The sequence below is a fragment of the Acinonyx jubatus genome, chromosome C2, assembly GCF_027475565.1.
Source record: "Acinonyx jubatus isolate Ajub_Pintada_27869175 chromosome C2, VMU_Ajub_asm_v1.0, whole genome shotgun sequence".
In the NCBI taxonomy this organism is placed as follows: Eukaryota; Metazoa; Chordata; class Mammalia; order Carnivora; family Felidae; genus Acinonyx; species Acinonyx jubatus.
The window spans coordinates 86202021-86214091 of record NC_069384.1 but is presented as its reverse complement, the minus strand read 5'-3'; the positions used below and the strand labels follow the sequence as shown (position 1 = coordinate 86214091).

The window sequence follows — 12071 nt, the reverse complement described above, 5'->3', positions numbered from 1 at the left end:
GTTCGAGCCCTGCATCAGGCTCTGTGATGCCAGCTCAGAGCCTGGAGCCTGCTTCGGATTTGGTGTCTCCCTCTCTCTGCCCCTCCCCTGCTCACACCTCTTTCTCTCAAAAGTAAATAAACATTAAAAAAAATTTTAAAAACCAGCAAAAAGTTTGATGATTAATAAGTATATCAAAGCTAAGAATATAAGCCAAAAAATTAACGTAACCTAATATACACCAAGTGTATATTGCTCTGCAATACGTACTGTTTAAAAAGTCCTAATCAGGTAAACACTGAACGATGGGAAGGACGTGGCTGTGGTAGGAGGAGCGATGTTAAAGCTGAACCCTCAACAGAGCATGCCATGAAGTTTAAAAAAAAAAAAAAAAATCATGACCCAATGGAATTGTTGTTTTTAAACTTCTAAGCATTTAGGGCCACCTGGGTGGCTCACTCAGGCGTCCGACTTCAGCTCAGGTCATGATCTCACCATTTGTGAGTTCGAGCCCCACATTGGGCTCTGTGCTGACAGCCCAGAGCCTGGAGCCTGCTTCGGATTCTGGGTCTCCCGCTCTCTCTGCCCTCCACCTGCTCACGCTGTCTCTCTCTCTCTCTTAAAAATAAACATACATTAAAAAATTAAAAGAAAAAAGACTTTAGCTTTAAAACAAAACAAACTTCTAAGCATTTGGGGCGCCGGGGTGGCTCAGTCAGTTAAGTGTCAGACTCTTGGTTTTGGCTCAGGTCATGATCTCATGGTTCAGTAGATCAGGCCCTGCGTCGGGCTCCACAACCAACAGTGTGGAGGCTGTCTGGGATTCTCTCTCTGCCCCTCCCTTGCTCTCTCAACAAATAAATATTTTAAGAAAATAGCCTTATAGCTATTCGCTGTTGAGAGTTCAGCCTTAACATCACTCCTCCCACTGCTCCCCCATGTGGATACTAAATAATCCACACTGGAGGGTGCACATGTGTGTGTGTGCACACACACATCAAATAAAAGCGATACAGGCATGTTATTTAAAGATATGGAAATGAATACTTAGGAGCTACCTTTGGGAACAGAAAATGTGGGTTGAGGGCCAGAGGGCTGCTGTTTTGGGAACAAACTATGTACTTACTTGGTTCCATAGCATAATTTTGATTCTAAAAATATACATAATACCACTCTGTGTAAGTTGTTATTAATGACAGTCCCTAGGAGGACTTGATACTTTCACTAATATTCTGGAAGCTGCAGGGGAGAACTCAGAGCATGGGGCTAAGGGAAGAGAGTGCAGATCTAGGTTGTGTCCCAGACAGGATCTGCTCAGAAGGAAGATGATTCAGAGCAGTTAGTTTCCTGTTAGGTTAGAAGAAACTGTAATTTGGAAAACACCACGCTGAATTATATTCACTATTTCTCTTTAGAGCAAAACTCACCAAACAAGAAGCTACTATAGAACTAGATGTTACTCTTCAGAAAACAGGAATGTAAATATGGTTTATGGGCTGGAAACGCACTCACAGGACAAGGACCATGAATGAGAACTGCCAGGTCATCATTCCCCACAGCTCTAAGGAGAGTCCAGGCCTCGACAACTGATAGGAACCTCGTTTCCTAACAAAATCAAAACCTACTGTGGACTTCTTTACTAACCCGCACGATCTCCTTTTAGCGTGTCCCATACGTTACAATTGAAGTCATCATAACCAGCTAACAGGAGGCGCCCACTTTTTGAGAAAGCTACAGAGGTGATTCCACAGATAATATTGTCGTGAGAATACAGCAGTAATTCTTGGTCTGCACGGAGGTCAAAAAGCCGGCAAGTGGCATCATCAGAGCCGGTGGCAAAGGCATATCCATTTGGGAAAAACTAGAAAGAAAAGGAACAAACATTTATTCTGTAAAAGTACACAAAAACCACGTGTTATGGTGGGATGACAGACTCTGGGTAAAACAGACCTAGATTTGAATTCCAACTTGGCGTCTTACCAGGTGAAAAGCTATTGGGCCCTGAAAATTCTTAAACACTTTGGGCCTTGGTTTCAGAGTGTTGGTTAGGATTGAATGAACTAACATGCAAGGTACATGGTTTAGCACATAGCAAGTATTCAGTAAATGCTGGCTCTGTTCCTCCTCCATATGGCTTATTAAAAGATTTAAATCGAACATTACTATTTGTAGAATTTATGTATGTGTACTCTTAAACATTCCAAAATCCCATTAGGAGAAATAAATAGGAAACATTTTACAGCAAAGAACATAAATCATCCCAGCTAGGCTAGGCATAAAGTTAAGCTAGTTAGAAAGCTATGCATTATTAGTTTGTAAATCCCTTTCTCTCAGAAACCGGCACTACTCAACGTTTTTTTTTGTTTTGTTTTGTTTTGTTTTTTACAAAGGCTTTTTTCATATACCTGTTGGTCATCTGTATTACCTTCATGAACTGACTTTTCATGATCTTTGCTTATTTTAACTATGCTGTTAGTACCTGAAGGAATTAGATGAATATAAATTTTGTTTTTTGCAAACATTTTACAGTTTTTTTAAAATATAAAGCAATGTTTTTTTAGCAATATTCATTTTTATGAAGTCAAGTTCATCTTTCCTTTTGAGATTTCCATTATTTTTATGAATAAAGTCCTTTCTCAGGACTATTACCGGATATTCAATTATTTTTTTTCTAATTTTTAAAAATAATTTTTCACATCTTAATTTTTATCCATCTGGAATTTGATATACAGCATTCAGTATAAGGATCTCACTTAATTTTCTTAATAGTCAAACAATTGTCCAGCTATTGACTAAATAATTTTACTGATTTTGTTGTTACACCTTTAATTCACTGCACTCTTATATACACAAAAACATTAGTTCTGTCTTTCTGGTACTTATACCACATGGTTTTTTTAAATCATAACTTAATAAATTTTTCTATCTGGTATGGCAAAATATTCATATTACTATGATTCAAATCATTTTATTTTCTCCTTTTTTCTCCCCCCGCCTGAATTTCACAGATATTTGATCAAATTTCTTTTCTTCATATTCCTCTGACTCATCTCAAAAAAAATCCACTTGGGTTTAAACTGAAATTTGTATTAAGCCTAAAAATTAGTTTGAGGAATAAATGATTGGTTTACAATATGCAGTCTTCTCATTCAGTAATAGGGAATTTTATTTACTTTTTAAATGTTTATTTTTGAGTGAGTGAGTGAGCAGTGGAGGGGCAGAGAGAGAGAAGGAACCACAAGCAGGCTCTGTGCTGTCAGTGAGGACCCCAACACAGGGCTCTATTTTATAAACCATAAGATCACAATCTAAGCTGAAATCAAGAGTCTGATGCTTAACTGACTGAGCCACTCAGGTGGCCCTTATTATTATTATTTTTAAGATTTTAAGTAATTTCTATACCCAACATGGGGCTCAAACTCACAACCCCAAGATCAAGTGTCACATGCTCCAAATAAGCCAGTCAGGTGCCCCACGAATATGGAATGTAAAAACCCCCACACTCCCAGATGATGGTAGAGGAAGGGAGTGCTAACAGGTTAACAGGTTCTCAGAAATCAAGTACTTGTATTTTAACAGTAATGTGAAACACTTCACCAAACCCTTACTGCTAGAGGCTAATGGTTTTGACCACTTCCTTCCATTCTACCAGCTAGCAAGATCCTCTGTGTTGTTCCTTTGCTGGAAGTTCAGCAATGCCATTTGCATACATTTATCAGCATGTATGGATTCAACCCTGTTCTCTACCACAGACCAAAACCGAAGCTATAGGGCCTGCACTAAAGGACGCCTAGTGTAGAACACCCAATCAAGACGACCCTTTTGGCTCCGTGTTTGGGGGCCACAGCATGCCAACATTTATGTTCAAGAGACAGGATGACCAGCCATCCCATTTTGCACAGGATAGTCTCTGTTTATGCCGTTCTCCCTGGCAAAATTAATAACTGCACTTTTTCACACTGAAAATTTCACATTTCCCAGTTTGGATGATATATGCTCACTCTACCAATACGATGAACTAGTTTTAACTGCTCTCAGAACTACAGGAAATTAGCCCTTAGGTAAGATAGCCTTTAGAACGACAGGAAATATATAGATTTAAATGCATCTGGCAGATTTAATATACACTCAAAAGTGTGTGTGATGTTGGCAGTTCATTTAAGGTGGGTTTTGTGGTGGGGGTTGTTTGTTTTTAAATGGCAGAGAAGAGCTTTCTAGTACTGAATTCTTTGTTTTTTAAGAATGGGTGTTTGGCGGCACCTTGGGTGGCTCAGTCGGTTAAACATCAGACTTTGGACTTGGCTCAGGTCATGGTCTCAAGGTTCCTGAAATCAAGCCCTGCACTGACTGGGCTCTGCACTAACAGTGCAGACCTGCCTGGGATTCTCTCTCTCCCTCTCTCTCTGCCTGCCTCTCCCCCACTTTCTCTTTCAAAATAAATAAACTTAAAAAAAAAAACAAAAACAAATAATGGGTGTTTGCTTTTTATCAGCCAGTTTTCAGTATCCAGAATACTGACAAACTGATATTAGGAAATATATTAACAAAAATTTCCATAATAAATCATTCTTTTTAAAAAAAATTTTTTTAATGTTTTTTTAATTTATTTTTGAGACACAGAGAGACAGAGCATGAGCAGGGGAGGGGAGGGGCAGAGAGAGAGGGAGACACAGAATCTGAAGCAGACTCCATGCTGAGAGGTCAGCACAGAGCCCGACACAGGGATCGAACTCACGGACTGTGAGATCAGGACCTGAGCCGAAGTCGAAGTCGGACGCTTAACCGACTGAGCCACCCAGGCGCCCCATTAAATCATTCTTATAATTTTTACTTAACATTTTTCCTCTTACTTTGACACATTTTTGGATTTGATTTGCTATAATTTCTCCTAAGATGGTTTTATCTGGTTTTAAGGGGTACCCAGTCTTGTGTTTTGGTGTAAGGGTTATGCTAGTTTGACACAATAAACTGGAAAACTTTGACCCTTTTTCTGTGTTTAGGAACAGCTTTAATAGTGCTCAAATTTTCTGTTCCTTCAAATGAAGTATGAATTATTTGCCTAAAACATACATGCGTCTGTAAGTTTTTTTAAAGCTATTTTTTTGTTAAAGAAAATTATCAAGCTATGCAAGTTTTTACTTACTGAGACAGTTTTTGGAAAACTAGAATGACCATAAGTTATACAGTATATATTTTAAGATTTTCAAAGTCTTTAAAAATTTTTTTAAATAAAACAAAATCTTTTATCTGTGAGTAATATAACCTTTACTATAGTATCTTCATTTTGTATATCTGCAATTTTTATCCTTTTCCTCTTAAGTTTACTAGAGATTTAGGGAGCAAAGTCTTAGATTATTGAATTTTAAAATTTTCTAATAGTTTTCTATTTTTGAAATTTTCTAAATGTTCATTCAAATATTCATTGAGCACCTACTGTTCTGAGTGCTAGTCAGGTGATATACAGAAGTCAACAAAACAGACAAAAATCTGTCTCCGTGGAGCTTATATTCTTGTGAAGCATACTATAAACACAAAAAGTAAAAAAACAAGCATGTTAGATAAGTACTAAGGAGAAAAAAAATAAAGCAGGAAAAGGGAAAGGGAGCATGGGCAAAAGCTTAGAGTGTCCAGGGAAGGTTTTACTGAGAAGTACTTAGTAAATACACCTCCCCTTGCCCCGTAGGAGGTGAACAATGGGCTTCTGCTGGGAAGACTGAGGGAGGGGGGAAGCAGTGAAGGTGACAGCCCCCATGGGGGAAATGTGGGGGTGGGGGGCAAGGAGGCCAGCGTGACTGAGGCAGAGTGAGGACTGGGCAGATCGCAGGAAGAGGTAGGCAGCATGGGTAATGGGTGATCATAGGCCCACAAGCCCTACCTAACAGGCTGATATAAACACCTTGGGACAGTTGTTTCCCAGATTTTAGAAAAGTAATATGCTGTGTATAAAATTCCACTGGGTCCTGAAGTAGTGCACTGTAATAAATAAACACAACAGTGTGTATTGAGTGAGCAACACGGTCAGACTAAGTGGGGTAAGTAGAGACTACATACAAATAGCTCTTTGTCCTTCCAGTGAGGTTCTGCCACAGAGTCTACACTAAACTGAAGGGAAAGAATGTCTTTCAGAACTTTGCAGATGTGACAGGTGCAGCTGCTCCAGGGCTGGATGGACTGCAGGTACGAGGCAGAGGGTAGATAATGGAGAGCCTGTTGGTTCAGGTAAAGGCTCTCACTTCAATCTGTATTTCTGCTTTTCTCTTTACCAGCTCCTTCCTCTCACCCTCCTGGTGTGAACTGTTCTTCTTCCTTTTTCCGAAGTCCTGAGCTATTCAACCTCAGATTTATTCTTTCTTTTGTGGCCTACTATGTGAATGGTTATCCGTATGGTGCAGAGTGAAGTAAGTGTACTCAGTCAACATTATTAAACAGTATTATTTAATCCTTAGGGTTTTTTTCTTGACTACCTAGGATATCAATACCTCAAAGTTGTATACGAAACTCTCTTACACAATGGTGTTTTGGGTTCATTTCTCCCTTCATTTCTAATGGTTTTGGCTTTACGGGCATTTCAGTGTTATGGCTTCCCTACAGACCATCTCTTATTAACATAAAACTTCTTTAACTTTTGTTTCAATTTTATTTTGTTTAATAGAAATATAGTAATATTACTAACATTTCTTTTAGTTTAAGGTGTGCCCACTTTTTCATTTTTACTGTTAGCCATCCTGGGCCATTTTGTTTTAGATGTAGCTCTTGTAAACACAGAGTTTGACTTACTCTGTATCTTTTAATAGTGGCAACCATACACATGTATTGCCCTGAGTTATTCATATTTGGTCTTAATCTCTTATCCTATGTCATATTTACTGGAATTTTTCTCCCTACATTAAATATGACCTCTGATACTTAAAATTCTTGGGTCACAATATTTCTCCCTCAACACTCAGTGGATATTGTTCAGAAGCCTTTAGGCACTGTCTATTAGGGAAAAGTGTGAGGCTAGCCTGATTTTTTTTTTTTTTTTTTGTACCTAGGTAATCTACTTTTTCATTTTGAATATTTCTAGGATTTTTTGGTCCTTATGTTTTGATATTTTAAATTCAAGAGGATGGGTCTATGTTGGTCTTTTAAAATTACTTTCAAGTACTTGGCAAGCCCCTCAAAATTGGTTTCTTTCTTCAGCTCACTTTATGCTTAAAAAATTATTTTTTGGCTATACTTCTGCTTTCAGCCAAAATGGAGTAATGCTGATCACATTTACCCTATGCTGAAAAAAAACAATTGAAATGGACAACATATATGAAACATGGTTCTAAAGACACTGGATATCACTGTTGTCAACTCCAGTGACACTGGAGTCAACAAAGAAGAGTGGTCCCTGAGAGACAAGACACAAATGAGGTAAACTCCATAACTGACCCCCCTTCCTGCCTGGAGAAAGTTTACAGGTCATGGTGCCAAGAAGGGGAACCCAAATGAAGCCTGCTGATGTCCCAGAGTTGAGGAGACAGAGCTAGGAATCCAGGGAGTCCAAGGCAGCTAGAGTACACAGGCCAGAGCACCAGACAGGACAATGCTTCGTAGACAGAAAAGTCAGGAGATGATGAGGGGACTCTCAAGTACTCAGCTGAAAACTGATCACAGGTGTGTGAGGAAACTATTCAAGCAGGGGAGACACCCATAAAGATAACAGGAAACTGATGCCCACGCAGGGCCAGGAATGATGCTTGTCCAACTGTAGCAAGAGGGAAAACCTCATAATTCACTGGGAAGAGAGAGGTTTTCCCTCACTGGTGGGGCAAACTTAAGCATACACAAAATGCTGCTCTGGTCCCACCTAACAAAACTGAAATGTAAGGCCTGAAAGGATCACACTATTTCCAAATAACTATACCCTAAAACAAAGCAATATTTATATACATAAAAAAATATCCAGCACCCAATAAGGTAAAATTTACAATGTCTGGCTGGCATCTAATGAAAATTAGACATGTCCTCCCCTACTTATGCTCTGTCTCTCTCAAAAATAAACATTAAAAAGAAATTTAAAAAGAGGGGAGGGGCACCTGGGTGGCTCAGTCAGTTAAGTGTCCAACTTCAGATCAGGTCATGGTCTCATAAGTTCAAGCCCCACATCGGGCTCTGTGCCGACAGCTCAGAGCCTGGAGCTTGCTTCAGATTCTATGTCTCCTTCTCTCTCTCTGCCCCTCCCCCTACTCACTCTCTCTCTCACTCTCAAAAATAAGTAAACATTAAAAAAAAATTAAATTAAAAAAAAAGAAAATCAGACATACAAAAAAGAAGCTATGACCCACAATTAGAAAAATCATTCAGCTGACACAAACCCAAAAATGTCATGGATGATAGGTTAACAGACAAGGATACAAGCAATGTCTGATTAAAACGTACACCATATGGGCTTAATGGCAGATTAGACACTGCAGAAGAGTAGCGACCTGGAAGACCTAGCAACAGAAACTATCCAGAGTGAAAAACAGCAAAAAAGAAGGCTGAAAAATAAAAGTAACACAGCATAAGCGAACTGTGGGAACACTTCAACTGTCTTAATATGTATGTATTTGGAGCCCCCAAAGGAGAGGAGACGAAAAATATATTTGAATGATAATGGCTGAAAATTTTCCGATTTTGACGAAAATTGTAACCCACAGATCCAGACACAAGAAATGTGAAGAAAATTACACAAGATACATCATAATAAAGTTGCTTAACCAAAAGAGAAAATATTAAAAGCAGCCAGAGAAAAACAAAGGACACACTCTGTAGAGGCCAAATATAAGCATGAAAGCACATTTCATATCAGTACCAACATGGAAAACAATGGAATAACATCTTTATAGTATCAAAAGAAAAAAAAAGTGAAAATACCTTTAAAAAATGATGGCAAAATAAAAAAAAAAAAAACTTTTAACAATTTTAAGTTAATCTGCACACCCAACACGGGACTCGAACTCACAAACCTGGGTTCACAGGTCACACGCTCCCCTGACTGAGCCAGCCAGGCACCCCAAAAATATTTTAGACATACAGAAGCCAAAGGACTTTAGCAGATTTACACTATAAGAAATGTTAAAGGAAGCCCTTCAAGAAGAAGGAAAATAGATGAAAATCTGAATCTATAAACAAGACTGAAAACAGAAAATGGTAGCTAGGTAAGTAAACAAAGACTTTATTTTTTAAATGTCCCTTAAAGAGTATCAGCTCCTCAAAGCAAAAGCAGTTATCAATGTACTGTGGAGTTTAAAATATATAAAAGTAAAATTACAACAGCTGCACAAAGGCTGCGGGGGGAAATGGGAGTGTTGTTATTACTCAGCCATCAAAAAGAATGAAATCTTGGGATGCCAGGGTAGCTGGGTCAGTTAAGTGTCCGACCCTCGATTTCTTTATTGCAGCTCAGGTCATGATCTCATGGTTCATGGAAATACAGCCCCAGTTTGTGCTCTTGCTCTTTCTCCCTCCCTCCCTCTCTCTCTCTCTGCCCCTTCCCCAGTTGTGCACATGTGCTCTAAATAAATATATAAACATTAAAAAATAAATAATGAAATCTTACCATCTGCAATGACGTAGTGGAACTAGAGTGTATTATGCTAAGCAAAATAAGTCAGAGAAAGACAAATACCAGATGATTTCACTCATATGTCAAATTTAAGAAACAAAATAGATGGAGGCACCTGGGTGGCTCAGTCAGTTAAGCACCTGACTTCAGCTCAGGTCATGATCCTGTGGTTCATGAGTTCAAGCCCTGCATTGGGCTCTGTGCTGACAGCTCAGAGCCTGGAGCCTGCTTCAGATTCTGTGTCTCCCTTTCTTTCTGCCCTTCCCTGCTCACACTCTGTCTCTCTCAAAAATAAATAAACATTTAAAAAAACAGACAAAATAGATGAACAGAGGGGAAGAAAAGGAAAAATGAAATAAAAAAAGAGAGGGATGCAAACCATAAGAGACTCTTAACTATAGAGAACAAACTGAGGTAGCTGGAAGGTAGGTGGGTTGAGGGATGAGCTAAATGGGTGATGGGAATTAAGGAGGGTGCTTGTTATGATGCACACTGGGTATTGTATGTAACTAATGAATCACTAAATTCTACTCCTGAGGGGCACCTGCTTGGCTCAGTCACTTAAGCATCCAACTTCAGCTCAGGTCACGATCTCAACGGTTTGTGAGTTCGAGCCCCACGTCAGGTTTTGCACTGATAGTGCAGAACCTGCTTCAGATTCTGTTTCCCTCTCCTCTGCCCCTCCCTGGCTTGCTCTCTCACTCTTAAAAAAGAAAGAAAAATTTTTTATAAATTGCAATCATAGTACTTTTGGAAATCCTAGTCACATCTATACAGTTTGGCATCTGACATACATAAAATAATTGTAACTACATATGACTAGTTCATTCTCATATGCACTGGGTACTTATTTGAGCTTAAACTACTTGCGATTACCCGTTTGGAGTTTCTGTTGTTAAAATCATGTTGTAGACTTCAACAGTTTAAATGCACAATAAATTTTCCTTAGAAATTCTATTTACTTACACTGACAGCATTAATATCTGACACATGTCCAGTGAAAGACTGTCTACACATTCCATCTCGAATATCCCATAATTTTGAAGAGGCATCACAAGCACCAGAAACAAAAGTCCTCATGTCAGGACTCAGAGAAAGACTCATCACATCTCCAGAATGCCCAGTGAATGTGGTGGTCTGCTGGGCAGTTTCGATGTCCCACAAAGCACTATAATCAAAAATAAATTATAATAATGACAATTATATCTTGTTCTTATAAGATATAAGACTTATGTAAGACTTATAATTCTTATAAGTAGTTCCTACTACCACCCTCAACCCCCAAATCAGTATTCTTGTGGGCCACACTTACCAAGTTGTATCTCCTGAACTTGTGACAATTTGGCTGTCATCTAAAAATCGACAGCAGGACAAGTAGCCTACAAGCATGAAAGCAACACATTTTAGGTTGGCTGTGGTTCATGAACTCAATTACCATGTGAAATAGTAATACTATAGATTTTTCTAAATCAATACACGGCGACAAGTGTTAGTATAATCTGTAGGTCTACTTTTAGTTACTTCAAGTTCTATACTATCTGCAACTAAATTGTATCAAAAGCTCTGATATTTACTATGTCAATGGCATCTTATTGGACACTCTGAGAATTATAATTAAGGCAAGAGTCCCTTCTGTCTACTAGAATTACCTGAGAGATTCCTTTACACAAATATCTATCATCTATGACAGACTGGGCTGAGTACATAGGGAAATCCTTCAACAATACTGTGAGAAATTAGACCCACCTCAGGGAAGGCTTCATGGGGGGGGGGGGGGGGGTGGGGGAGTGGGTCATGTGAATGCTCAGAATTCACCAGTATTTCAAATATGGAAATGGCAGAAAAATGACATTAGAGATTTTTATAAAAAAACACGGTCAAGGATTCAGAGAGGCAGAAACCTGGTAAGTGGAAATAAATTCCTTATTAACACCACTAAGCAAATGCTATACACTACTGTATACACACTGGGGTGTACATATTGGCAAATAAGGCAATGCATTATCACATTTTTAAGTGTTTTACACGGTGTATCTAATACATACTTCCAGTTACATAACTAAGTACAGATGCCAAAATCCCATCATTGTTAGATGGTTGTAGAGAAAACAAAATTATTTTGCTTTCTTTTTATGTTTTTATTAAAGTTATGGTCATCACTTGTATAAGTATAAAGTATGTGTGTTCCTGATTCATAGTAATTTCTACTCTCACTTGACTGACACTCAACCTTCAGCAGCCGAGCACAATCTGTCACTCATTCCCCTTGATCGGTTTGGTTCATTCTTTAGGAGTCCTCCTACTTGGAAGGAAAGGACACTACTTAGTGAAGCTCACCTGTGTGACCTGGTAACTCTCGGCTCACTCTCACGTTTCCCTCTCTGGTTTTTAAGTTATATATAGAGCAGATGTTGTCCAGTCCTCCACATGCAACATAATTACCAGAGGGTGCATAGGCACAGGTCATCACCCAGGAGGACCTCAGAGGAATAGCGTGCATCTGTACAACAAATAT

The 12071-nt window shown here is 38.8% G+C and overlaps 1 protein-coding gene across 1 annotated transcript in view; it reads right to left on the bottom strand.

The window, feature by feature from the left end:
• Window positions 1-12071, bottom strand: part of GNB4 (G protein subunit beta 4) — a 57188-nt gene that overhangs the window by 3344 nt on the left and 41773 nt on the right. The window contains exons 6-9 of the mRNA XM_027061388.2: window positions 11894-12056; window positions 10869-10935; window positions 10523-10724; window positions 1624-1840 (exon numbers count right to left, since the gene is read on the bottom strand). Of these exons, the coding sequence (XP_026917189.1) occupies window positions 1624-1840; window positions 10523-10724; window positions 10869-10935; window positions 11894-12056 (649 nt within the window). The remainder of the gene's footprint in view (window positions 1-1623; window positions 1841-10522; window positions 10725-10868; window positions 10936-11893; window positions 12057-12071) is intronic.